We start from the raw sequence: 26,310 nt of genomic DNA, 5'->3' as shown, positions 1-26,310 counted from the left end.
TACTAATCTAGGTCTTCTATACCATTCCCATCCAGCTACTTCAGCATCCCAGAGGAAGACTGTGCAATAGCCAGTCTTAGTTTATCTACAGGAAGATTCACATTCATTGCTGCTTAACAAGGCAGCTTTCTCCTGGAGTAACACAGCTTGCTCTGTTACCTTCTCTCCTCTGCATTCTTCATCCCTCCGAGAAAGCCTCCCCCTGCAACAGCTCTGGTTCCCTTCCCTGTGTGTGAAGTGTTTAGCACACCAACTTTTTAATTAGCTCGTGGTTCAGTACAGAGGATGTGTGCTCAAGTTTGTTCAAGGACACTTTAATCCTCTGCCAAAAAAAACCGTCTAAAGAACTTTAATTTTGAGCATTGCTCCCCTCATTTCTTTGAGCCACAAGTAAAGAGGCATCTCCAAAGGGGAGAAAGAGGCTCCACATAGGAAACCTGAGCCTCCCAGTCATTACAGGAGACCACCCATGTATTTTTAAAGTAACAAAGGCCAGCTAAATGGGGCCAAGGTAATTCTGATGAGACTGTCACAACGGAGAAGATGGAAGCAGCATTGCAGGACACAGTGGATGTCCCATTACAGTATATAAGGATTTATTGCTACCACCCTAGCTTCAAGGCTTACCAACAGCCTCTTTTAAGAAAAAAGCAATTGAAAAGTGATTTTTGTAATTAGCAAAAGCAGTTTTACTCTTCACTGGCAAAAGAGATGTTACTATTGGACAGAAAATATTCTGCTTTAAGAATATGCCAAATAGGGCAATTCAGCATGCTAACCTAGAACCTAACTTCCTCCTAGAAGATAAGACAGCATGGCATCTTGACAAATCCTTACTAAAGAACTGCCTCAAAACCTAAAAGGTTTAAGAAGAGAATCACAGTCCTCAAAGTCTGAGACCAGATACAATTTTCAAATAATCCATCTTGTACACCATGGGAAGGATTTTGAAGGACTGTTTTTCAAGAGGAATTAGAATCTTAAACTCCCCTCTTCAGGATACGTTTCCTACACCTCAATAAAAAATAATACCAGCTTTGAAAAGAACACAACTGTTTCAGAATCCAGAGACTTACCAATGAAGGGTCAAGGTAGCTGTGCGTGGCTGACCAGGTCTGTGGGCCAATTAAGCTGTACAGTGGGAAGTGCTGCTGGGGACTGTATACTGGAGGTATGTAAAAGGATGTTGTGTAGCGCTGCTGCGTGTAGAGGTTCATATCCAGAGGTCTATATCCATTCTTTGGCAAAAATGTGTTTATAGCTATTGCCTTTGCTTTTATCCTTGCCTGCAAAGGAGATTAGATTATTTATTACAGAAACTTTCAAATTAAGTCAGGATGGTTCAAACTAGCAGCCCTCAAACTTCTACTGGACACTTATCAGCCACTGCTTTCTCCCTCAAGGACAGCAGGAACTACTGAATGCTTCCCTCCTCCCTGATGCTGGGCTGGATATGCCACTGCCAGAAATGAGGAAAAGGAGAAATGAACACCTGGTATGTGCTACATTTCTAAGCCCACCTCCAGGTCAAATGGCTGCTGAGATTGGATCACTTAAATTTGTATTAGAAAACACAGTGAGCACCACAAAACCCAGAACATACACATGTGCCCCACCCCTAACATCATAAACTCTGTTTACCTTAATCGGTTTTCCTTGGAAAGTCTTCACTTCTTCTCTAAGGTATCTGTAAGCCTTTAAAAAAAAGAAATTATTATATTTGTCAAATATAATTTAAATAAAGGAAACTTAAGTTTTGACAGGCTAAACCTAACAGTAATTCTTGGAGTGTCTGCTAATGTTACAGTATAGCAAACTCTCATATATCATCTGCATTTAGCAACATTAAACTTATCATTCAGTGCTTCAGTAGCATTAAAACAAGACTAACCGTTATGATTGAAGCATTTCAATGTGTCACCCAAAATATCAACATTCTCAGTACAAAACAATCACAGCTTCAGCCAGGAAGCCAGGATATGTGAACAAGATAAAAAAAATTTTTATGTTTAATAGTTACTGAAAACTGGATGCTACCTAAGGGGAAGCATTACTATTTCACAGTTCAGGGTATCTTTCTTAAGTTGTTACGCATTTGTAATACAGTTTATAACCTATCAATTCACCCTCATATCATCCTTTTTTACTGTTACATTCTAATATGCTTAAAAAAACAGTGTTACCTGCTGTGCATCAGCTTCTGATTCAAATGTGATGAACCAATTGTCATTATAGGCGAACTCACAGTTGATGAACTTAGGCAAATTGTCTCCTTTGAAAAGTGCTTCAACCTCCTGGGGAAAGTGGTTTGATAAGGAGGTAAAGGGAGGGGGGGAAGGGGAAGGATGGAGAGAAGAAAACATCAATTTAAAGTACAAAACTCCAAGAAGGAAAGAAAGCAAGCACTGCTGGGCTTACAAAACAGAACAAAGTCGTTCAGTACACCTGCAGTAGTGTCAGCTCCCCCTCCCCACTGGAAGGAATTCAAACTAGCACTGTCTAAGGCCATACTGCAAGAGGAGTTTAGCTGGGAGCTCTTTAGGCCACAGAGAGACATTTAAACTTGGCATCAAGTGCAGAAAGATGTCTATTTCTCACCTGTCCCCAAAAACCATGGAGCCACATGAAAACCTGTGCATATGGCATGGGACAGGAAAATCCTGCCCTTTCAGCAGAAACCTGCAGATAAGCTTTAACTCAAATGTCTACAGATGCATGTATTTGAAATAGGGCTTATGTTACCTCAAACATAACCAACTAGTTTCTACAGAAAACACACACACTGGACTTAATATTTGTTTTAATTCATTTGCATTTTTTTTGGTTTTGCCACGGATTTGAGCTGAGCAGCATCAAAAGGCAACACAAGTTGGGAGGCATTACAGCATTTTGGAATTTTGCTGCTTAAATAAAGCCTGACTCTGCTGTGCCAGGAAACATAGGCTATTAAATCTGGTTAGTTAAGTCTAGATTTTTCCAGTCTGACAAATTCAAATGCAATGTATAAACATTTCACTGGAGACCAACTCTTTTGAAAATAAAGACTCCTCAGAACTTTGTTGTTGTCAAACATTTAAGAGTGACCATCAAGTGCTAATATATCCAACCTGACAAACTGATGACAGCAAAAAAATTTTTTTTCTAAATGTACAATACTAAAAGCTAGGCAATCTTTGAAATGCTACATTTCATTTGGAAAGCGAGAAGTAGCCACTATTTTTAAGCTATATACATAGCATATATCCAACTTCTTCCTTCCAATTCCTTTCAGCCTTTTGTTTCATGTTCCTGTTTTTAAGGCCACCTACTTTTTTGTTATCAGTTTTAAACTGCAGTACTTCTGATTTTTGTATAAAGGTTATCAAGAGCAACTCTTTCAGAATCTTTAGTCTTCCCTGTAAAATTAAATAGAAGAGAAAATAAAATATCTACCCGTCATCAAGAATCTGCGCCTTCTCCTCCTTTGTGAAAATTCAAGATGGTTTAATTATGACCCCATAATTTTTTCTAATCTTTCCATTAGTTATAGTCCCTGCTTCATCAAGAGTGGCATTGAGTATCTTTCAAAGAATGAAATTCTCCTGTCTTGCACTCATTCCACAAGCCAGTAGAGATCCTTAGTGACTTATTGACACCTCTCACCTCAGCACTATGGAAATGTTTGCAAAGCTTTAACTGCTTTACTTGAACAAGCCAAGGTGCAACAGTGGCATTTTCTAGTCTAACACTTACCTTCTTTCATCCTTGTCTATTTATCCAAGGATCTCAGCACCACGTGCATATAGATAAGACAAAGTCCAAGAAAATCATGGTAACTCTACCAAAGAGAGCACTATCAGTTTCTCAGCTCTCTGCAGAGCTACAGGTTCTACCATAGTCTTCCTATGAGCAACATTATCAAAAATACTTATTATCCAAACAAACACAATAAACTAAGTTTAAGAAGTGTTGTTAGAAACTAACAGTGTAGTAAGAAATGTGATGTGCTTATTGAAATCTAGAAGAAATCTAACTTCCAAGTCCTAAGGGAAAGATGTTTTTTACTGAACAAGGAAACACTTACTTCAATGGGAGTAGATTCAGGTACTTCACGTAAAATCACAATACAGCGATTCTGATTTGGCCGAACTTTTTCCCCCTTCTCATCCACTTGAACTAAAGGCAACGCTAAGAGAGAAAAGACAAGAATGCATTTTAGCTATCAGCAAATGTAGTAGCTTTGCACTCCAAAAGATGCTGTCAACACAGTTTTACAATGCAGAGCCTCAAATATTATTGAACATTAACAAACAAACAGACAATGACTGATGACACTTTCAAACATATGAAACCAAGCAGACATGTTTCCTTATCACATCCACACTTTTCCAGCCTAGAAAATCCCAATTCATTTGTTTTCTTCTAAAGCACACATTGAGTCATGGTTGTTTGGGGCTTTTTTCTTACCTTAGTGGTAATGTCCAGTAGCCTCTTCTGAGAATTTAATCAAAGAAACAGAATATCAGGTTGGATCTCAAAGATAATTTGGTGCAACCTTTCCTGGTAAAAAGCACAGTTTAGACAGGATGGCCCAGCACCCTGTCCAGCTGAAACTTTCAAGTATCCAGTGTTGGGGAATCCACCACTTCCCTGGGGAGATTATTCCAATGACTGATTGTTCTCTGTGGAAAATTTTCCTCTTGTGTCCAACTGGAATCTCTCCAGGAGTAACTTGTACCCATCACCCCTCATCTCTACCATGTGACTTTTTATATAAAGGGAGTCTCCATCTTCCTTGCAAGATGGCCATAAGGTCTGCCCGGAGCCTTTTTTTTCCAAGGCTGAACAAACCCAGTTCTCTTGTCCTTTCCTCATACAGCAGGCTTCCCAGTCCTCTGATCACCTCTGGGGCCCTTCTCTGGATGCAATCTTCTCCTCCACAACTTTTTTGTGGAGTCAGGACCAAAACTAACACAGTATTCCAGGTGTGACCTAACAAGCTCTGAGTGGAATAGTGACTCCTTTACCTCTGCTGCTCTTATTGATGCAGCCCAGCATCCTGTTGTCTGGTCCAGGTCTCCTTCCACAGAGCTGCTCCCTAGCCAGGTAGAACCCAGCCTGTGCTGTACTCCTGAATTATGTTTTCCAAGGTGCAATACCTTACACTTATTCTATGGAGCTTCATAGGGGTCTTGTTAGTGCGCTCCTCAAGCTTATTCAGGTCTTCCTGGAGGGTGGATCTCCCTTCTGAAGTATCCACTTCCCCACTCAGTTTGCTATCATTGTGCTATTTAACAGAGGGCAAATATTTTCCTTCTGTTTCTGTTCATCATTTACATATCTGAAGAACCCCTTCTAGTTTTTGACAAAACTTGTAGTTCTGGCCAAATTCAATCTGAGCTGAGCTTTTCCATTTTTAGGTGCATCTCTGCACGCCCTGGCAATGTCCTTGTAGCTCTCACCAGGTATTCATCCACTTTTCCATCTCTCATATGCCTCTCTCTTGTTTTGAGCAGACTCAGAAGCAGAGTTAAGCCAAGGGTGTCTCTTGATCCGCCTACTTCCCTTACCTTTAACGGGGATGAAATGTTTTTGTGCTTCCAGGAGAGAACTCCCAGCACTAGTACAGTTAGCTCCTTTATCCTCCATGGAAACTTCCCACAGAATCCCTCCCAACTGTGCTCTGAGCAAGCTGAAGTTTGCTCTTGCAAAATCGAAAACCTTAGAAATGCTCAGGGTGCTCAGCACAACCCCAGACTCCACAGTTCTGTGATTCCTGCAGCCAAGGCTTCCACTAACTGAGATATTACAAAGCAGGCTTTCTTAGTTTCTGAGCAGTGAGTCCAGCAGTGCCTGATTCCTGGCTGGCACATCTAACACTTGTACGGGGAAACAGTCCTCTGCACATTCCAGAAGCTTGATGGATGACATGAGCTGCCGTATTGTTCTTCCAACAAATATCTAAGCCATTGAAATTGACTGTAAGTACCAGGTTTGGCTGACCCAAAGCTTGCTGAAGTGACACAAATATTGCTCTGGTGGCCTTATTGTCTTGGTTTAGGTCAGTAGCAGATGCCTACTGTAAGATCCCCATTGAAACAACCCTCCTAATCTTGACCCACAGGCACTCTGTAGAGCTTCCACGACTGATGCAGTTGATTTCTATACATTCAAGGTTCTCCTTAACAGAGTGAGACTCCTCCATCCCTTTTTCCCCACCTGTCTTTACACAACAGTCTACAGACATCCATCGTGATCCTCCAGCCATGTGAGTTGTCCTACCACATCCCACAATTTAAACTCATTAATTCTTATTTGCACAGCTTATTATTCAATACCGGGAATGCAAAGTAGCTTTGGTAAAACTACAGTGCTGTAACTGTGATGGTCTAAGCTGCTTGGGCTACTTAACGCTTTACAGAAAAATAATGGCATTTTACTGCAATACATTAAGAAAGGAAGAGAAGAAAAATTCATATTAATAGTTCTACACCAACAACCAAAATGCTTTCTAGCACTGAGGAACTTTTACTTACATCTCAGCACTTCAACAATCAAATCCATATCAGTACTGAGTTTCTTGACATGATCAAGGTTTGCTACTGTCATTATTGGCACATACTGATCACTGTCCATCTGTGATATAAGGTACATGTCACTGGCAAGATTTTCTCTGTTGGGAGAAAAAAATATAAATAGGGAAATGTCACAGATTAACTTTGTCCAATAAATTTGAGATAAAAATTCATCCCATAATAGAAGGCAGATTCCCTCAGCATTTTTGCTAATTAATGAAAATCACTTGCTAAAAGCTTGCTAAATGGTTTAAGTTACACAGTTTTATTATGACCAGTAAAGATCACAAAAATTCACCTGATCTGCAATTGCTTGTAACTACTCTCACTTCACACCAATGTATTTGCTAGCTTATGCACTAGGCATAGAGGTTTCATGTAAGCTTTAAGAGGTACATCAACACAATACTCTGAAATTTGTGTGTTACTTGTGTTACTTTCCCCAAATTCTCATCCTTTCCACTCAGTTTTAAATAACAACTAAGAAATGTATTAACATACATCCCAAGTTAGGCACTGGATCTTGTTAGTCATCCTTCAGTTTGGTACATTTAGGTAAATACATACCTAGATAAACAGAATTCCAGTGTCTTTTTCAGTAATTCTCGTAAATCTTCCTGACCTTCTGGCTGCAACTGTTCATGTCCACCTAATAATTAAAATACTTCAGATTAAAATGTAGTTTTGCTATATTACACAATATCTATTTGAAACAAGCCATCATGTCTATTACTGACTACATAACTAGTAACAAATTTTAAAATTCAATACATGTTCATAATGTATTAGTTACCAACCACCGAAATTGCATGGCAACACTTTTTAAGACACAAAAGAGAAACCATGTCTGAATTTACTTGTTAACCTCTGTTCTCCAAATACATAAAAAACAGAAGCACTTTTAGAAGAACAGCTAGAAGCACATCTCAAAAGTAAAATACTGAAGCGATTTAGCTTGTAGATCTGTCTTCCCTTCTCAGGAGATGAACTGATTTCTAGCTGACGAAACCCTGACTAATGCAGCTGACTAATACAGCACGGGAACAATGCAATGGAGGCACTCCATACTTCTGGCCTCACTCTAAATGACCAACAAATTAATTCAGAGAAGTTTTTAAAAAATGTAGTTATGGAATATCAGCAGATATCCAATCTACTAACAACAGATATGTAATAAATTTACAATCTTTTGGTTAAGAAGGCAAAATAAATTTCTTTCTTATATGTGGAAGTTTAAAAATTATCACATGGAAAACATGAACTTCACGTTCCTTTTAGTTTAGACACAATATACCAATGTCAGTAGAGGGTAAACTCATTGTGTCAGTGGGAGAAGTGTTTAAAGATTAGAAGATTTATGGCTTTTAGAGATTTATAAAACATATAGTAGCACATTATTAATGTAAATATGTATGCATGTAAATGTAAATTAGTTTTTCAAAAATACTTCACACCAAGTATTGCCCTCTATACCCTTCCCTTCACTAACTTTCATCCTTTTATTCAGCTCTTAGTCTTTCTTCTTCCTAAAGCAATTCTAACTTTCTCCCACCATGCTGTCCTTTCTGTGTTCTATTCTGACGAAGAGAACACAAACACCTGAGAAATACATATATCATGTTCTAACCACTATTTCCCTTCCCTGTCTCCTCTTTCTTTCTTGTCCAAAACCTGGCAAGGACCAAAATTATATGCATTTTTAAAAATAATTGTTAAAAAATGGAAGATCAGATTTCAGACTTGGGACCACGTGTCACTATTCATCAAGTGGAACAGACCCAACCTGCTGTTCAGCTGTTTACAACACTATCGGACTCGTGTTAAAAGTTAACTATTTTTGGCACATAAAGGACACACTGACAAGTTCCAACATTAATCTGAAAAATACTGTTCCCTTCTAGAGTGTGAGACGTCATTAATACAATGTTCTATTTGCCAGCTAGTTATTATTTAATATTCCCCAACAGTACCCTTAAATAGAAGAGTCAAAGAGAACTTTCAATTTTTAAATATAAGCAAAGATGATGCCACAACTATGTCAGATTTCAGTTGTCTTGATTTCCAGCTATTCTGGATGCTGCTATACTGGTAATTTTAAATACATGTTACTAAATCAGCTAAGCACAATGAATAAGGAACAGACCTCTCGTGAATCTCAATAGACACCCAGCACATTTTCTTCTCCTTCCCATCCCTCATCTCAGTTCAAGTAGTAATCCCACATGCATCTTGCACACCTTCTGTCCCATTCAATGAAATGTAAGCATGGCTGAATCTCTATGCTAGTTTCCAGAAGCTTCTTAAAACATACCATCTGGTATAGACTACAGCTACTAACAGTTGCACTGAAAAAAAATCCTGGAAGGAGTTCATTAAATAAGAATGCAAAGAAGTTAAGACTAAAATCTTGCTTATTTCAGCATTCCAAGTAAAAACTGGTCTTTCCACACATTAACATTATTACTTGAGACACAAACTGTATGTGAATCTCAGCTCAGTACCTGACCCAACTAGAAACATGCAATTGTTTGATTCTATGCAGCACCTTGTAAGACTTAAACCAGGAGGAGACCAGTCTCCAAACATGTCTAAGTTTGATTGCAAAAGAGACAGGATTTCCTAGGGTCTCTTTAAAGAATGCATATATTGAACAACAAAAGTTGTATGGTTTGGGGGGCTTCTTTGGTGCTTTTAGATCTCACTGTTCAACTCGAAATACGTGTTTAGTTTGTTTTTAAACTAAGTCCAAGCACTTCTTAGCTTTTCCTTACCTGTCTGGGTGGTTTCATGCATAGACTCATACTCGGAATGATCGAGAGCCAAAGGGTTCATATCCGTCTGCTCTGAGCCTGGAATAGCTGGGGACGGCTCCGGCAGCTCTGTCAGCACCGCATTCTGCTGCTTTTTGTCGCCATCGCCGTTGGCATCCAGTCCTGCAGCACAGACCACAAACACACTCAGAAAGCGTTCTTTCTAAGCACAGTAACACCACTGTTACAACGAAATCTGAAATAAAGGTGCTTACATACTTGCTTTAAATTTTTTAACAGAAAATTAAAATTGAGACAGTGCTGCACTGTATTTTACCTTCTGCTTGAGCAACAGCTAGAAACTCTTATTCATACCTTCTTTACAAGAATCTGGAGGCTGGTCAGCTATTTCTTCCCACGTTTTGCTCACGCTACCATCAGTGGCACCACTTGCTTCCAAGTGTAACATATGATTTCCCCACACCTTTGCATTGGGGTTTAACTCAGAAACCTTGGTTGACTCCTGCAAAAAGAAATTGATTATGCATTTTGTGTGGATGCACAGCAGCTATCTGGTGCATAGATACATACAGTTTCAAATAACAGTATCAGACTCTAGATTGTACTGTCATATTTTTTCACACCTGAATATATTAACTGAATTCCCATAATCATTACAGGTAAAAACACAACGGAATCATGCTGCACAGTATTCACTGCCCTGATTAAGAACCACCAGAAAAGGCTATCCAAGCAGAGCAAATGACAACAAACATTCATTCTTTGCCTTTGACAGGCTAACTCAGCCTGTACTTGACCTAGAGTTCAGGCAGGTCTCTAATATACATGTCTACTTGATGTTGATTATATTGCTATTGTATCTGTTTCTGAAAAACAATACTAAAAAAAAAAAAAATCAAGAAAATGCAAAAGTACTGGGATTTTTCTGAAATTATATAAACGTAACAATTTTAATGAAACATTATGGAAAATTGAAAGCAGTAAGATGTGCATGACAGCCTCTGTCATTACATTAAGAGGAGGAACAGAACATTAGAACAAAAAGGATGAATAACCAGATCCAGTTAAATCATCTCAAACCAATCTCCTTTAACCTCAATTGAAAATGTACATATTTAATTATTATATATGGTTATATACAACCATCATATAAATGGTTACATCTGTGCTTCAGAGAGACTGCTCTCTGCAGTGTAAACATCTACTACAATACTTTTTTATAGCAACATGAGACAGTTCTCTCTTGTTTTGCTAGTATTTGAGCAAAATGCATTGAATTATTCCATACCAAGAATATATTTGAGGTGTTTTAATATAATTACACTGGGAAAGAATATTGCTTATTATAAGACACACAAAAAAACTTGTTAAAAATCTGCTTTCTGAATTTACAGATGCTAGGAACATTACAGTGTTTAAAGACAGGCACTGCAAAACCCCACAAAGCTTTAAATCTTCTCAAACACACACACTCAAATACTTATTACCACAGTGCATAGGAAATATACCCAGAAAAAAAAAAAAACCTAAGAAAATTTGACTTAAACAGATCTCTTGAATGATAGAGAAGACTTACAAAAAGTGGAAGTGTTTGACGTAATTTCTTGAATAGTAAGGATTCAAAGATGACAGCAAGATCCATCAGTTTCCATTTTTAATAAAAAGTTCCCGCAGGAGACAGCAAACAGCCTCGAGTACAATCCACAGCCCACACTGTGGGCAAGTACTGGGCAAGGTCACAGCAGCTGCTCCAACACAGCTGGTGAGGGGAACACTATCAGGGAAGCTCAGCAGGGAAGGAAAAGGAGCAGCAGGTTTACAAGAGTGGGTAAGGCTGGAGGGGACCAGTGGAGGTCATCCAGTCCAACCTCCCTGCCTGAGCAGGGTCCACAATCCTCAGGATTGTATCCAGACAGCTTTGGTTGTTTCTTAGCCCAGCTAGCCAAGATCCAGCCTAGCTTTTTCCTCTCACTTTTCCTGCAGCCACTCCTTTCTACAGCACTACTCACCTCCAGAAGTGAGCCAAAGATTTCCTAATTGCTACCAAACAAGAATTTCAGGAAATCCACAAACATTTCTTCCTATACAAAGTTAAAGAGCCCTAAGAACAGTTTGTAGAAAGCTTCCCTTCTGCACACTGAAGTGCTTATCTTAAGTTCAGCTGGAACTGAGAATCTGCAATCAAGTTACTCTGCCAACGATTAAACTTTCACACAAAGTAAACAGAATGAAAAAAATCAATATTCAGCAGAATTTTTAACTTCTGCATTCTGTACAGCATTCAGTTTTGCAAAGGAAAGGGAGTCCTCAGGTTCTGGACAAAATAACAGCTATTTAACTAATGAAACCACAGTTTGACTTGGCTTAGTCAAACTTACAGCTTCAGCTTTAAGAGCAAATCACTTCTGCAGAATACTTACAAGTTCGTCTTTATTGTGCCATCCCCAAGTACCACCATATTCTGGTGCTAGCAGCTGATATGGGTATGTTTCCATTGCATATGAAGCACTTGTTAAACTTTCAGGTTCATTCTGGAAGTTTTCATTAACTATACACAGTCTGTCATTCTTCATTGTATCACTAGAAACTGCATTATTCCATAAAAAGCCCACCAGATATTCACCATTACCAGAAGGAACTGTGTCAGAAAGCTGCTGATGTCTCCAATCAGCATTGCCAGTCTGAAGATTGATGAAATGTGACCACATTTCAACGTGGGGATTTTGTCTGTCCAGGTCATAGGAGTGCTCCTGGTCACTTGATCCATTTTCCATCAGATCTAACACGCACTGCTCTCTGCCTTGTTGAAATCCAGCTGCACCAGGAGAGGCACTGGGTATTTCATAGGAAGGAGTAGCAGCATATTTATCTACCTGCTTTGGGTCAACACTAACTCCAAGCTCTTTGTTTGAGAAAATCTTGTGATCTGGCTGCATCTGTTCCCAGCTTGTGGTAAAGCCATTCATCTCAGTATTTAATATATAACTGGTGTTTTTCAGTTCAGTAGTCTTGGCTTCCAACTGCTTCAAATTCCCCCCGGTCAAAGGTTCTAGACTCCCAGCTGATAAACCAAAACCAGTGAGGTTCTCCTTTGAGTGGATGCTGACACACTGGTTTACTTCACTGTGCTGAAGATTACATTCATTTACATCATACATACTTTTTTCATGAGTTTCTAATCTCTCTTCAGTAAAAGGCCCAACAGAAACTTGTGTGTTCCCAACCTCTGGCTCTGGACTGGCACAGCCACACAACTCAGACTCTTCTGCTGGCTTACCATGCTCATAAGAACATGCGTTTTGACACAATAAAGGCAAAAGGTTATGGTCTTTATTTAAGAGCTTACTGGTATCTTCCAGATTTTTAGCGTCATCTTTTAATTTTACGCTCTCGTACATACAACTGTCCGTGGCTGCAGGTACAGTGGAGTCAGAGCCAGCGTCCTGACTGTCAGCCAAGCCCTTATTGCAATTGAAGATGCCTTTATCACAATCAACAATGTTAGCATCCAGATTCTGTTTTACATTTTCTGCCTTGTTATCAATGGACTCATTTAGCTGACCTTCAAATTCTGTCTGTTTTACAGATTCTACTACATGCCCAGCTATTTTGGCTGGCTCAGTCTCTGCACTCCATTGATTTTCCACTGTGTGGAAGGAACGTACATACTGTTGTTCATCTCGTCTACAGGTCACGTCTATTTTATTCATATTCTCACATTCCACAGACACAGAAGAGACACTGGTTTTGTTATCTGAATTTGAGTATTTGCATACTTTACCTTTATTCCTTGGTGACTCTTGTGAAACCTGACACTCTAGGCTGTTTTCCTTTAGGAACATTTCATCTGTGCTTGGATTATGTAGTTCATGAGATGTCACAATGCCATCACTTACCCCTGATCTAGTTCTGCTCAAGTTACCAGCTTCCTCAAGCAAGTCACCTTTCAGTTCAGTGGCACTCACACAGACATCTTCCTCCATGCCACTGAGGTTTGAAGCTTCAGATGATGTCTTGATTTCAGTGCAACCCTTATTGGGAGTTTGAAAATCAGAACCTTCCTCCAAGTTTAGCTGCATTTCAGTCATGTTCAAAGCTTCACAGTTATACAAAATTGTACCTGTGCTTTTCTCTCTCTTTTTCAAGGATACTTCAAAACTGCTGTGATGTTCACTAGAGTCTGGTGCAAATATTTGGCTATCACCATATGTTCTTTCAAGTGTGTTCTTTTCCACATTTGAATTTACTTCGCTTTCTGGCTCTAGAAAGCAGACTTCTTCAGCAAGGTTTTCTACATTGTCCATTTCATGTAACTCTACTGATAATTTAAAGTTACCCCCTATGTTCTCTACCACCTGTTTAGTATTTATTTGCTCCACAACACTTGAGGGATGCCTACTTAAACTAAGTGGCACAACATCAGAATGATTACTTCCCTCAGTTTTTTCTGAATGACATACCCCAGTGTTTACCAATACACTGGAAATACGATCACTGTTTTTCACCTTTTCTGAGTTAGGGCTGTATTGGTCCTCTCCAGCAGCATCCACAGGCTTTACAGAATCACAAGTTGTATGCAGTGATTCATTCCAACTGACAGCACCACCCCTGGTATACACCTCATCTTGCTGATTCTCAGGGATGATTGCATTGGACACTTTTGCTCTTAAGACATCTGTTACTGTATTGTCAGTATTTAACCTACGCACCTGACACCTGTCAGTCAGTAAGTTATCAAAAGAACATTGGATATCTCGGCTACAATATTCCTTTGTATCCTTTTTCTGCATGTTTGATCGATCCTCTTTTTTATACTCAAACAGTTCTTTCTGTGAATTAAACTTAGCTTCCACTTGTGCCAATTGCTGCATTGGAAATTCCTTCCCACTGTCTAGAGGTCGTGCCATGGTGCACATTCCTTCATCAGTAACAGCTGAGTTATCTATGTCTGCTGCAGTCTCTTCATGCACAGTAGCTGGCACCTCTTCATCCCCTTTCAGATCTTCGGCATCTACAATACAAATGCTGTAAAACTCTTTGTCTTTCACATTTTGACTGTTGTCTACATCACGACAGGAAAATGTTGGAGACATCTCTCTATATGAACTCGAAACTTTCTGTAAGCTGTCACTCTTGCTGTCTTCAACATTTACGGTTGTTCCATTTTGCCTTGAATGGTCACACATAACTGCATAATCCTCCAGAGAATTTCTATTTAAGGAAATTTCACTCCGTAAGCCTTTGTCTACAATGTCTGGTACATGTGAATTAGAAATACGATCAAACAAGCAATCCTCTTGTGCAGCCACAGTTTCATTATTAATATTGCTATTAATATTTTCTATATTGTTCATGTGCTGACCGTTGCTATCAGATTTTGTAGGTGCTCTTTTTTTAATAACCCTATCTTTCTTTTCTTCACTTTTCTGCAGATTTCTGTATGTACCAGAGACTTTCAAGAGATGACTAAAGGAATTAAAGAAGCTAAAAGGTCTGCCATACATTCTCCTAGGGCTGGCATGGGGAGCATTCCCCATGCCATTATATGATGAATATTTTGCTTTTCTACCCCAAAAGCCAGATTTAGAAGCCGATACTGCGCAATCATTGCTACAAACACGTTCAATGCCGACTGTTGCAGCTGCCCCATTAACTGTCCTTCCCACTGTACGCAGATCCTGGCTTTCCACAGTTCCAAAAATTGAAGATAAAGTTTTACTTATCCTTGACTTTGGTGCTTCCTCGTCCACAGATTTTTGTAACAAGCTGGTTTTCTCCTCACTTGTGCTGTTACTCAATTCTTTACTGAAGCAGCAGCCCATGTTTAGTAAGTAGTGTCAGAGGGTCTTCTCATTGCAAATCACCTTCCTCTTTACACTAACTTTCTATGGCTACTGAGGAGACAAGCCAACACCCAACTGCCAAAAATAGCACACTTTAAAACCATGCAGGGGTTCATATGTCATTGCCACTCAAAGTCCAAATCCCAGCTGCTGAGCAATGTTTCAGTATTTCATCATATACACTGTAATATTCAAACCAAATACTCCTAATGAGATTAGAGTCAGTTTACAAGTATTACCGTGTCTTGTGATCTTCTATTGTTTGATTTCCTAAAAAGTTTTATTCATCCAAATAATTAAAATATTTAAATGACATCTTTCAAAACGCCCACGTGTGCCAGAAACTACTGGTCTTCATACTTAATACAACTCCCACCTTCCATACAAGGATAAATGCATTCTGGCTTTACATGTTTAAATCTGACATGTAGATCAAAAACATTTTGGACCATTTTCTCCTTCTCCTCCCGTCCCCCAGAGCTGAACTTACACCACCATTACTTCTTTAGGAAAAACAAGCTAAAGATAGATAAGACCTCATGTATTCCATTGAGCAGTCATTGTACGTTATCAGAAGCTAATTCTGTTCCAAGCCTTTTTTTTTTAATTTGTTATCTGCATAAAAAAAAAGAATACATAATTCCTCAGTGACCTACAGCACTGAAGGGGGCCTCAAGATTATTTACGCACCTCATGGTACTGTGACAGGATTAATCATACTTAACCTCAGAAGAAAACTGTGTATACTTTTACTAAAAATTCAAAAATATTTAAAAAGTAATTTCACTGAATGCTACTCCTTCCATAAGTCCATCCTCAGTATAGTTTTCATTGTTGTACATATACAGACTCCTTCTGACCTTATAACAACTAAACCATTTTTATACACATGTATTTACATATTGAAATACTTCAACTACTGTAAGTTCTTGTAGTTGCTAATAAAAAGTGGTTCTGTTTCTTCAAAAATAAAAGCCCAATAAAAAAGCTTAAAATACCCAGCAATCTTTTTCTGCTCTGAACAGTTTTTCTTCTTTGCCTTTCCATTACCTCATATTGCTCAGACCTTCTCTCAAATTCATTGCTATTATTTCAAATTTGGACCACATACTTCAGAGAGCTTAGAGTGTACAACTACAGCACCACTCTGCTCTGTTACTTAAAAGATATTGAAAGTATGTAAGAGTGTAAGACAAGACAGACCCTTAAACTCTATTTCAAATGTTCTTTCATTTGACAAACATTGAACTCAGTGCTATTTTTCATTGGTTGTGTACCTTATGGCAACTAATATTCCACTAACTCTGACCATAAAACACTGCTGAATTGGCTAAAAAGTATATCCTCTCTTCAGCAAGTCTGCTTCGAAATTGCAAACTAAGATCAGAGGAAAACTACCCTCCCCCTACCCCTTATCCAACCCAGGAAGACTCCAAGTGCCTGCAGCTACACTGTTCCTAAGGATAGGAAGTCTGATGCATCATTGCTGCCATCTGCTGCATTTTTTTTAATTCTCCCATGGGACAAAGTTATTCAACGTGCTTGGATCCAGACTGAAAACTATGCCAAGTCACTCCTCTCTTTAGCATTCCCTGGAACTGAGAACAGGGAAAGGGGGAGGGAGTTACTTATAATAGTTTTTTTGAAAAAATGCCACGAGCAAACAATTTAACTGTTTTTAATGTCAGCTTAAAGTCACAGTAATACTTAAAAAGTTCACAACTATTCAGAAAACTCCCTTATCAGGTGAACAAATAGCAAGATTTTTCCCTTTGTGTTTTAACCATTACTAACTCGTGCTTTCTAGAGAGGAGCTAAGTGTCTTTAAGAGACAGACCACAGCGAAGTCCACTTTTCCAGTGCCTTAACAACCACTTCTTCTATCAACTAATGGGAAGAAAAGGGGTGAAGCAGTTTCTGCCCAAGCAGAAACTTATTCCAGTTTTCCCATACCCTTCTCATGTGCAAAGGCACATTTTGTACTTTGTTTTTATCTTAGGGTTCCAGGGATAATTTCTATTTTTAAGCAGTTACAGTGCACATTCATTAAGTCAAAATTCTCAATACTATTTATTTTGAGATCACAACTTTAAAAAAAAAAAGGCAACATGAATTTAAGCAGAAAATGCCACTCTTGTTATGCTACATCACCCGAGGCACCTTCTGGCTAAGCTAAACACTGCCACCAACTTGAAAAGCACTTAACAGAGCTCATGCTCTGCTACTTCAGAGCCCAACTTGGCTGGGGAGTAGGTTTTGGGTTGGTTTTTTTTTCCCCTTTATTCATGCATATTTTAGCTGTGGTATATTTCCCATCTACTCAAAGCCTAAACAGGTTTTCTGTCTCCATGAAACAAAAATGCTCTGAAGCAGCACTTTCATAACCCGAACAATTGCTTTTTTTAATAGGCATTTAGTCCTATGTCCTTCACACACCTAGGCAGAAGGCAAGAAGTCAACATGCTTATTAACGTGAGTGTACTTATCCATCTTTTATTTCTCCATGTATCTGTTCTTTGCCAAGGAGTAAGGGTTTATCCCAGATATACCCTTATAGGCCTAAGTTTTAAAACATAATCTAGATTTAAAGTTAAAATAACATAAATCAAAACAGTCCTTACAACCTACTGACATCTAACTTCCTTTACTCTTTTTCTATGATAAAGTCATGCAATTGTAACAAGTCCTGAAGAAACAGTGATTATGCTGCACTCCCAGGCCATACCCAATGCCATGCCCACCATCAGTTAAGGGAACAGAGAAGAGCAGCACCACAACAGATATTGCAGTGACACTACTGCAGGCTTCTTGGAAACAGCTGGTCAAATTGCTTAACTTTCCTTCCAATAGATCATGGTTAATGGACTGCTAAGAGTTTAAGTACACATTCAACACATTGAAACAATTAAACATGAGCATTAGAAGTCATCTACAGGTACAAAACTATTCTTATGGCCTATACACTTTTCTTATGGCCTAAATCTAGAATACCATGACAGAAAGAGCAAACACCAACCAGTACTGATCCTTCATGATGCTGATACTGTATACGTCCAGTTTAAGGTCTAATTCTCCCATTGCTTGTTTAAAGCTAGTCGTGATCTCTTGAATTATTGTCTCATTATACAAACTGCTACTTAACTTTAAATTGGCACATACTGCATGTAATACTGTGTATTGTCAAATGATCTGAGGATTATACGGTATACTGAATTTTCACTGAGTACATGGTCCTGTATTAAACTAGTAAACCTAAGTTCCTTTTTCTTCTGAGGCTTATTCTTGAATGGACTGCAAAAGGATTTTTGCACAACAATCTAGCAGCAATAAGCCTGAGACATCCTTTTATAGTACTTCCTAAGGAAAACATTTTTGGGAAGTACAATTCAGTGCCATCTTTCATGAATTTCTAGTTATTTTTCCTCTGCTTTGAACAATGGTATGACTGAACTTGTATTTACAGTACCTATAAGCATTGACAAGAATCTGTGTACCACACAGATTTGAATTCCCATTAGCAGAAACCCACAGCAGCACCGAATTATTCAGCTAGGGAAAGAATGGGTGATGCTCATATTGCAATCAGACAGCAAGTTTAAATAGCCCCACTGTAACATCCTGCACTGGCACACACATTTGCAGAACTTGCTGTCACTTTGAAGACAAGAATCCCTTCTAAAGTTCGAATTTCCAGATCAGGTCTTCAATTTGGCTAATCAAGGAAAGAAAATTCTTCGGTCATTGCAAAGTGCTCTGAGAGGCCACACATTCAAATGTGAGCATGGCAGAGGAAGAGTTTAGGCTCAACAAGCAACAAAAAAGACTGTGCATACCTTTAGCATTAAAGGTCAGTTAAATTCTGTCTGGCAGAGACAGGACATACAAACTACCTCCACCATGGGATTTGGGTCTTGGCCTCCTGTCTCAGAGCAACCTCTAATTTTTAGCAGGAAAGAGTTACTATTGAAAAGGAAACACAGAAGTGAGTTAAAATTGAGTGAAACATTTCTTAAACACTGACTTTCTGGGTCCAGCCTAACAAGGGCTTTCTCAGAAAGAGTAATTGTCAATCAGGATACAAACAGTCCATTGACAGATGTCACCTGAAGTGACGAAGTCCACCTCTAGGTTAAAGAAGTTGCAAAAACAGCACATTTAACTCCCAAAGCTATGAAAACCATCAAAGTTAAGATTCTGCTAGCATCCTCTAAGTTATGTATCTCCAATGTGTTAGTCTAAGCTACTGTTGAAAGAAATCCATGAAGATCCTCAAGATGCAAATTTCCTTCAAATGACTTGTGTGCAAAACTATCAAAATTCTGCTGTTAAATACTACTAAAATCAACTCAAGAATAGTTGTGCTGGAAATGAACCATACTAGGCTAGTGACTGATCTACATTATGCATTAAATAGCATAATTTCATAGCTACTTCAAGGGAGAAGAAAAGACTGTTTCCCTCTCTATGAGGTTAAGCCTTTGAAAAATGTTAGTGACATGTGTATCTTTAAGCAGCAACCCTGGAAAGTGATTTCTGAAGGATTCCATCACAACATCAAAACTTGCATTTTAATTTAGTCACTATTGATTACCTATTCAAAATTACTCACAGTAGAATGTGTTCAGTTTTGTTCTTGCCAAATAACAGAATGACTAAAGTTACAATCAGAAAAATTTAATTATTGTTCTAAGAGAAAAAAAAAAACCACTTTATATAACCACTTCAGATTAAGAACTAGCCTACTACTTATTTCCACAGGATCTACAGAAGTGCATCAAAATTCCCCATAGAAATTTTGTAACTTTCTTCCTGAACAAAAGCATTTGGACAAGGTATATCAAGAGATCCCAGTGGAACAGCACAGCCAAAACAGCTGGGAACACAATTCAGCACATTTCTTGTAAGTCTATTACAAAAAGACTCCTAGAAACTTCACTAGGTGCCATGGCAGTATGGCCTCATACCAAATGTACACTGAAATAATGATCAGCACAAACATGCATCTATGTCTTTTTGCAGTCTAGCCCTCTGATCTCAAAATAATTAAGACACAAGAAACACCAGGTGATTTTCACTTCACCTTGAGTATGTACTTGCTAAAGGCAATAGTCAGGATTACAGAAGTTTTTCTCCTTCCTATCACATTCATGGAAAGATGCAATCTTAATGATTTTAGTTTGCTAATTTTTCCTGCACTCTGAAGTTTTTCTCCAACTACAGCTTGTTCCAAAAACTTGCAAGTGAAGTCCTGAAGCACTGGCAAAAATCAACTCATGTAAGCAAGGCATTACAGAACAGACCATTTTGAAAACACCACTTTTAACAGAATATATTGGTAATTGTGCTCCTACAACATAATGACCTTCTGATGCTGTGCATATAAGAGTATCATACTGGTATAACTTAAAACTTAATAAGCCACAGGTCTCCTATTTTTCAGATAAAATATTCAGCCAAAGAAAAGCTTTAATCACATAAGAACAAGTTATTTGAAATGTACCATTATAGCACTATAGATACATTCCATAGCATCTAAATTGACACCAGCCTTCTCATGAAAAGAACAGTAAGGTCTTCTGAAATTTAAATAAATGGTTACTCTCTTTCTCCAAATATGTAGGGAAGAACAGGAATTAAGATTTAGATCCTATTTTTTCTTCTTTTTAGTAAAAATTGTAGTATGTCAGATTAAAAGAACTAGCATCCATGTGAAAACTCATCAAATTGCATTTAATGCTAATGCTCCTGATGAAATGCAAAGACAGTTCCAAGCTTTTGAAGGAAAATCTGCAAACCCCTCTTACTCAAGTTTACACACTGGTTTATCGGCACTAATGCCAACTTTTAGATGTATGGCAGAAAACCAGGTTTAATTTTTTCTTCTACTGTCAAATAAGTCAAAATTCACACCTGAGAAATGTAACAGAGAACTCAGGAAAAAAAAAGGGGGGAGGGGAGAGGAACAAACAAAAAGTGCACCAGCTTGTTTAGAAAAGCACATGTTTAGAGTGTTTTTCAAAATGCTCCTTAGTGGTTGCTGCAAGGTAGGTTGGAAGCAGGAAGCATCTGCTGCTTAGCACAGCACAAGCAAAGTGCCTGGCAGAACACACAATGAAACCAAACCCTTCAAGATGTCCTCCCAATATACAGTTAACAAAGATGAAAATTTTAATATATTTGAATATAAATCAAGTACTCAATCTTCTTGAAGACATATGTAACATTCACTGCAACATATACACACTGTATGATACTACTGTACGATGTGCCAAAAGCATCCCATACAGCCACTTACTGGATCCTGCACAGCAGCACAGAAACAGCAGCACGTGCCATCTGGCAGAACTGACTGAGCAAAATTCTTGTTACAGATTGCAAACTCCTGCTTGTATGGGTTTGTGCTTTTTTCAATTACACATACATACAAACTGCATTCCCTGCATTTTCCTCACATGGTAACGTGTGAGCAAGAACCTAATTCAAGATTGGTGATACAATTCCTACACAGCCTAAAAAGCCTTGTACCTTAAATGGCTGCAAACTGCCATAGGTTGAAGTTTATGTAAATCCCCCCACAGGGCTGAAGCAAAGTTAAGTTGAGGTTCCCACTCAAAATGGAGAATTACCACCTCCAACAGCTCTGTTCTAGCTGTTTAATGTTGCAATGCTGTCAGCCAACTGTCTTCTACAATGTTCTGACCTACAATTTTGATTAAGACATAGTAAAAACAGTGTTTCATACAACACTTACACCAGGGGAACACGCAATTATAATACTTACTAGATGAGAACCGTCCTTAACTTCTTGTACTTGCTGCACCTGCGGTTCAGCCACAACTTTAGTGTCCTGATCAGAAGTCATGAGCTGTCTGCTTTTTGGCTGCTCAGAGAGAACTTTACTGGTCACCTTTGTAAGCTGTGGAAATAGGAAGACAAAAGATTCTGTAAGTGGTTGCTGAAATTCCCAAGAACCCGCAGCCACTCCAGACACACTACCCTGATTCTGACCAAAGGCCCAAAGCGCTTCCACACAATACAGCCGGGATTATGCATCCAGAGAAAACAGAAGATGAGGATAAAGCAGATACACTCAACCAACTGGTCACTGGTTGCCTTGGGATTACAGATGAACACTTGCCACAGCACTGGGCAGGGAAATTCCTTGGGAAAGTTTCTTTTGATTCTAACCTTAATTATTCAGACTGGATTTCAAACCCTGACTTCTTCATACCACCTGGCAGACTCCACTCAATAAGAAACATTTAGTCACAAACTAACCCGTCTTCTAACTACTTTGATGGTCACTTTATCTTTGCAAAATTTAAGCAGCATGTTACAACAGTTCTCCTGGAGTAGTAATGCTGAACCAGTTCTTCAGCTCTACCATCCCAAAATCTTATTGTATTTGATTAAACAAGTAAAAAAACTGAGTAGGCTTGAAAGTCTGACAGTGACTTTACTGTGAAATTTGATGCTATTATTTAATATTGTTATTTTAAAAAGAAAGTCTTTAAAAAACAATAAAAGCTAATTTAAAGCATGAAGTCTCAAAGTAAATATTGGGGTGTGAAAATCAGGCTTTTTAATTTTTTCTTTTCTAAAAAGATGCAAAATGCTTTTTTAGTTTCTTATTCATATGGAAGTTCCAGTACTGCATATGTAACAATGCATGAGAGAAATGTATTGCCTTCAAGCTGGTGACACCAAACCTCATACAATCTCCTTAAAATGAAAATGCAAAGATTTGCAGCACATGTAAGTTAATGGTATTGTTCCATTCTTTAGGAGCATAAGCTCCTTTTAGGCTACCTTGATTCCAAGACTGGAGTAAAGAAGTCTTTGTTTCAGTCTGTGGTATTATGGCCTTTCATGGAATCTCCTTTACGCTACATTTTGAAATGGACAAAAGCAAATGCCAAATACAACTGACTGAATATATTCCAAAATTTTCAAATAAAATTACTATGTTCACCTATGAACTGATTCAGACACCTGTACTACAGGATTATGCAAAATATATTTTGTACAGTTGAGGAAACAAATACACTGACATCTCCAAGAGGATGAACATTTCAGCTGATATGGAGAGTTGCTTATCACTTTGTGCTATTGATGTAAAGTCAGCACGAAAAATATGTTTTCAAAAGAAACACATGTACTGTGTCACTATTATATTCTCAGAAGTTTCTTTTCCTAACACTCTGTCTCTCAGCTTGGAATAGAAACTATTTAAGTAAGGAAGAAATGGCACAGACAAAAGCCACATTAAAATAAAACTAAAAAAATTACACTATCCCTCACATACAGTGTTACACACAAATATACTCAAAGGTTATGTAATGAAGTCTGGAATTCATTCAGGATGTCTTTCATAAAATAAACAAAAATCATCCTCAGGATGAAAGCATTTTCAAAAGTAGTATAAAATAGCCAGACTCTGTGTTGCTCAAAGCCATGCACGGGAATATGTAGGCACATTAACACTGCAGAAAGTGTCTAAGCCTTTTGGAGAACACTTCTGTTCATGTTTTGTAAAGAAATTGTGTTTAGCCTTTCAAAATTTTGGACTAATTTTTTTTTTTTCTCTAAAAAGAGCCAAAGACTCCTTACTCATTTCATGCTTGCTGTACATAACCTCCACTGCTGTTCATACTAACCTTGGGCATACACTTTAGTCCGGATTCATAGGCTAAAGTCTACTTTACAGAAAGACAAATGTGTTTCAGTCAGCCATGGTGGTATCTACTCAGCATTTTGATCCCCAAATCAATGCTCAGGTACCTCTTTGCATCCTTCTGTCACCTACTTATCTCACATATTCCCATTCTCTTCTAGGATCAGCCCTTCCAGAGTCATGCTGCAATCTCCTCCATCCTCTGGTACATAGTTTTAGCACCAGAACTCTGTAAGTCTATGGATAAAGGAAGGGAAGGGAAACAACTACAATCATGTGAGTCTATCAAACAAAAAGTGAAGTTCCACTACACATGTATCCTTTAAAGTGTTTGCTGACTGGCCATCAAGCACAAAATATCCAGCTAAATCGTTAATTCCAGCTGAGGATAGACAAGTTGTCAGCCAACCTGACAACACACAACTGCAACGTGCACATTGCAACTTCAAATTTCTTGGGCAAGCCACCAGCAATTAGAGCAGCATATTATTCCACTGCTTTTCAGAAGTCCCTTAGATGAGATTACACAAGATGCTTCTCACAGGCCACATCTAGACTGAAGCTCTAGGTAACTTTCTTTGCACTACTCAGACTAATAATCATATTCTCATTAGATACACAGATTTGTTGTGATACACACCACACCAAATCCACTCACCTTGTAAACAAGTAATTACAATGTCAAACCCATATATTTAAGTTGAATTTTGATCATTAAGGATCAAAGTAGCATTCCAAACGACAGCGATAAAGTAATTTGTTTAAAGAGGATAAAACCTGCTTTCCAAATCCCATGATTTTAACAATGATCAGCTACTGCCTTTCTGCAAATGGGCAAGCCATACAGAAAGATCCCAAACCCAGAAGGAGGGAGCTTCTGTTGCAATTTTCTTCACTCAATACATCCCACAGCTACAAGTCTGCAGGATATGAAGTGCTCAGCTGCCAAATCCCATTGGCTGTGAGATACTTCAAAATGACTTCACATGCAGGGCTGTTCTGGAAAGTTAATACCACCTTTTCTACTGTAGAGCTGCCACTTACTGGACTCCTAGAGAACAAAACCTCCATGGCTGCAGACTCCCATGACTATCATGCCAGAGAATACAAGGGTTGTAGAAAATGGCAGTGTTACTTCAGAAAAAGAAAACCAATAAAAATCATGGAATGTTAAAAGCTCTCCATAGGATATGTTTTAGCATGTTTTTCATTAGTATTGATATATATCTTCATATAAAAGCTTATTTACACAAACCACAATCAATAGCTGGTAATTCTAGAAACCACGGGTAAGGATTCACTGTTTTAAAGAGTTTATCAGCCAAATTAGTGACAAGTTAAATGGAGCATTTTAATGCAGCAATAAAAATTATCATCCAGCTGAAGAGTTAACTTGCCCATGACTTTGAAAAATATGGTCTACCAGTCAGCAGTTCAATGTATCTTTGGATAAATACATGTTGCTGCAATAAGCAGGAGATATTCAGGAGAAAAATGCAAGTTGGCAAACCCGTCTGGGATAGAGATAGCACTACCTAGAGCAGAACACTGAGCTATCAGAATCAAATGACAATTTTTTCATCACAGAATTACAGAGCACTTTTTTAGTTGAACAGGGCCTTTTGAAGGTCATTTAGTCCAACTCCTCTGCAATAAGCAGGGACATCTCCAACTACATCAGGTTGCTCAGAGCCCTGTCCAACATGCCCTTGAATGTTTCCAGGAATGGCACATCCACCACCTCTCTGGGCAACCTGTGCCAGTGTTTCACTGATTTAGAAGCACCCATTAATTTCAATTCTGCAAATGCATACAGTAAATCATTGTATCCTTCTGGCTTGTCATTTGGTCATCACAGAGTAATAAGTCAAGCTCAACAACTTGAAAGTAACTCTGCTCTTGACCCTACTACAGACATTCAAGTACTTATTTTGACAACTATCTAGCCCAAGAGAAACTGCCTAGATTTTATTGAGAATTATCAGAAGTAGTCCAAACTTGGTCTGTAAATAGGCAAGACAGAGAAGTTTAAAATACAGGTAAAAACATTTTTCTTTAGAAACTGAGTAATATTCAACCATGCTTGCTTTCCCCAAAACTGTAATACACTGCTCCATCTGCAAAACTAGTAGTTGCAACATGAAGGGGAAGAGTGCCTTATTACTTGTTTTCTCATTAGTTTGAGGCCGATGGGGGCAGTCACCCTTCACTTGTACAGATCTGTCCCTGCTGATATCAGGTGAGTGGTTAACCTGAGGAGTTACAAGAATATTTTTCAGGAGGGTCTGAGACCACCTGGTTGAGCAACACAGGTATTTCAGCCTACTGGTTTCACTCTGCAACATCCACAACCATTTTCACAAATAAAAATATAAGGGATTTATTGGTGGGGGGGAGGGGTTGATTTTTTTTTTTGTTTGCTTATTTTGTTTTGAGGTTTTTATAAGTTTTTGGGGGGTTTTAGTGTT

At 38.5% G+C, this 26,310-nt stretch overlaps 1 protein-coding gene across 4 annotated transcripts in view; it reads right to left on the bottom strand.

The window, feature by feature from the left end:
• LARP4B (La ribonucleoprotein 4B) overlaps positions 1 to 26,310 on the bottom strand; it is a 56,982-nt gene that overhangs the window by 16,599 nt on the left and 14,073 nt on the right. For 2 of the 4 annotated variants that reach the window (XM_042043269.1, XM_042043268.1), the window contains exons 2-10: positions 21,950 to 22,084; positions 9,680 to 9,827; positions 9,326 to 9,487; positions 7,122 to 7,203; positions 6,516 to 6,652; positions 4,064 to 4,167; positions 2,184 to 2,294; positions 1,642 to 1,695; positions 1,077 to 1,286 (exon numbers count right to left, since the gene is read on the bottom strand). In XM_042043269.1, the coding sequence (XP_041899203.1) occupies positions 1,077 to 1,286; positions 1,642 to 1,695; positions 2,184 to 2,294; positions 4,064 to 4,167; positions 6,516 to 6,652; positions 7,122 to 7,203; positions 9,326 to 9,487; positions 9,680 to 9,827; positions 21,950 to 22,030 (1,089 nt within the window). In that variant the 5' untranslated portion in view covers positions 22,031 to 22,084. Of the gene's footprint in view, positions 1 to 1,076; positions 1,287 to 1,641; positions 1,696 to 2,183; positions 2,295 to 4,063; positions 4,168 to 6,515; positions 6,653 to 7,121; positions 7,204 to 9,325; positions 9,488 to 9,679; positions 9,828 to 11,745; positions 15,163 to 21,949; positions 22,085 to 26,310 lie in introns of those variants that run through there. The other 2 variants (XM_042043265.1, XM_042043266.1) reach the window with 1 other exon arrangement.

This window comes from Corvus kubaryi, unplaced genomic scaffold (genome assembly GCF_017639235.1).
Source record: "Corvus kubaryi isolate FWS band 111438036 unplaced genomic scaffold, C.kubaryi_AGA036_p1.0 37398, whole genome shotgun sequence".
NCBI classification, from domain to species: domain Eukaryota; kingdom Metazoa; phylum Chordata; class Aves; order Passeriformes; family Corvidae; genus Corvus; species Corvus kubaryi.
The sequence above is the reverse complement of the archived record's forward strand: the minus strand, read 5'-3'. Positions and strand labels throughout refer to the sequence as shown.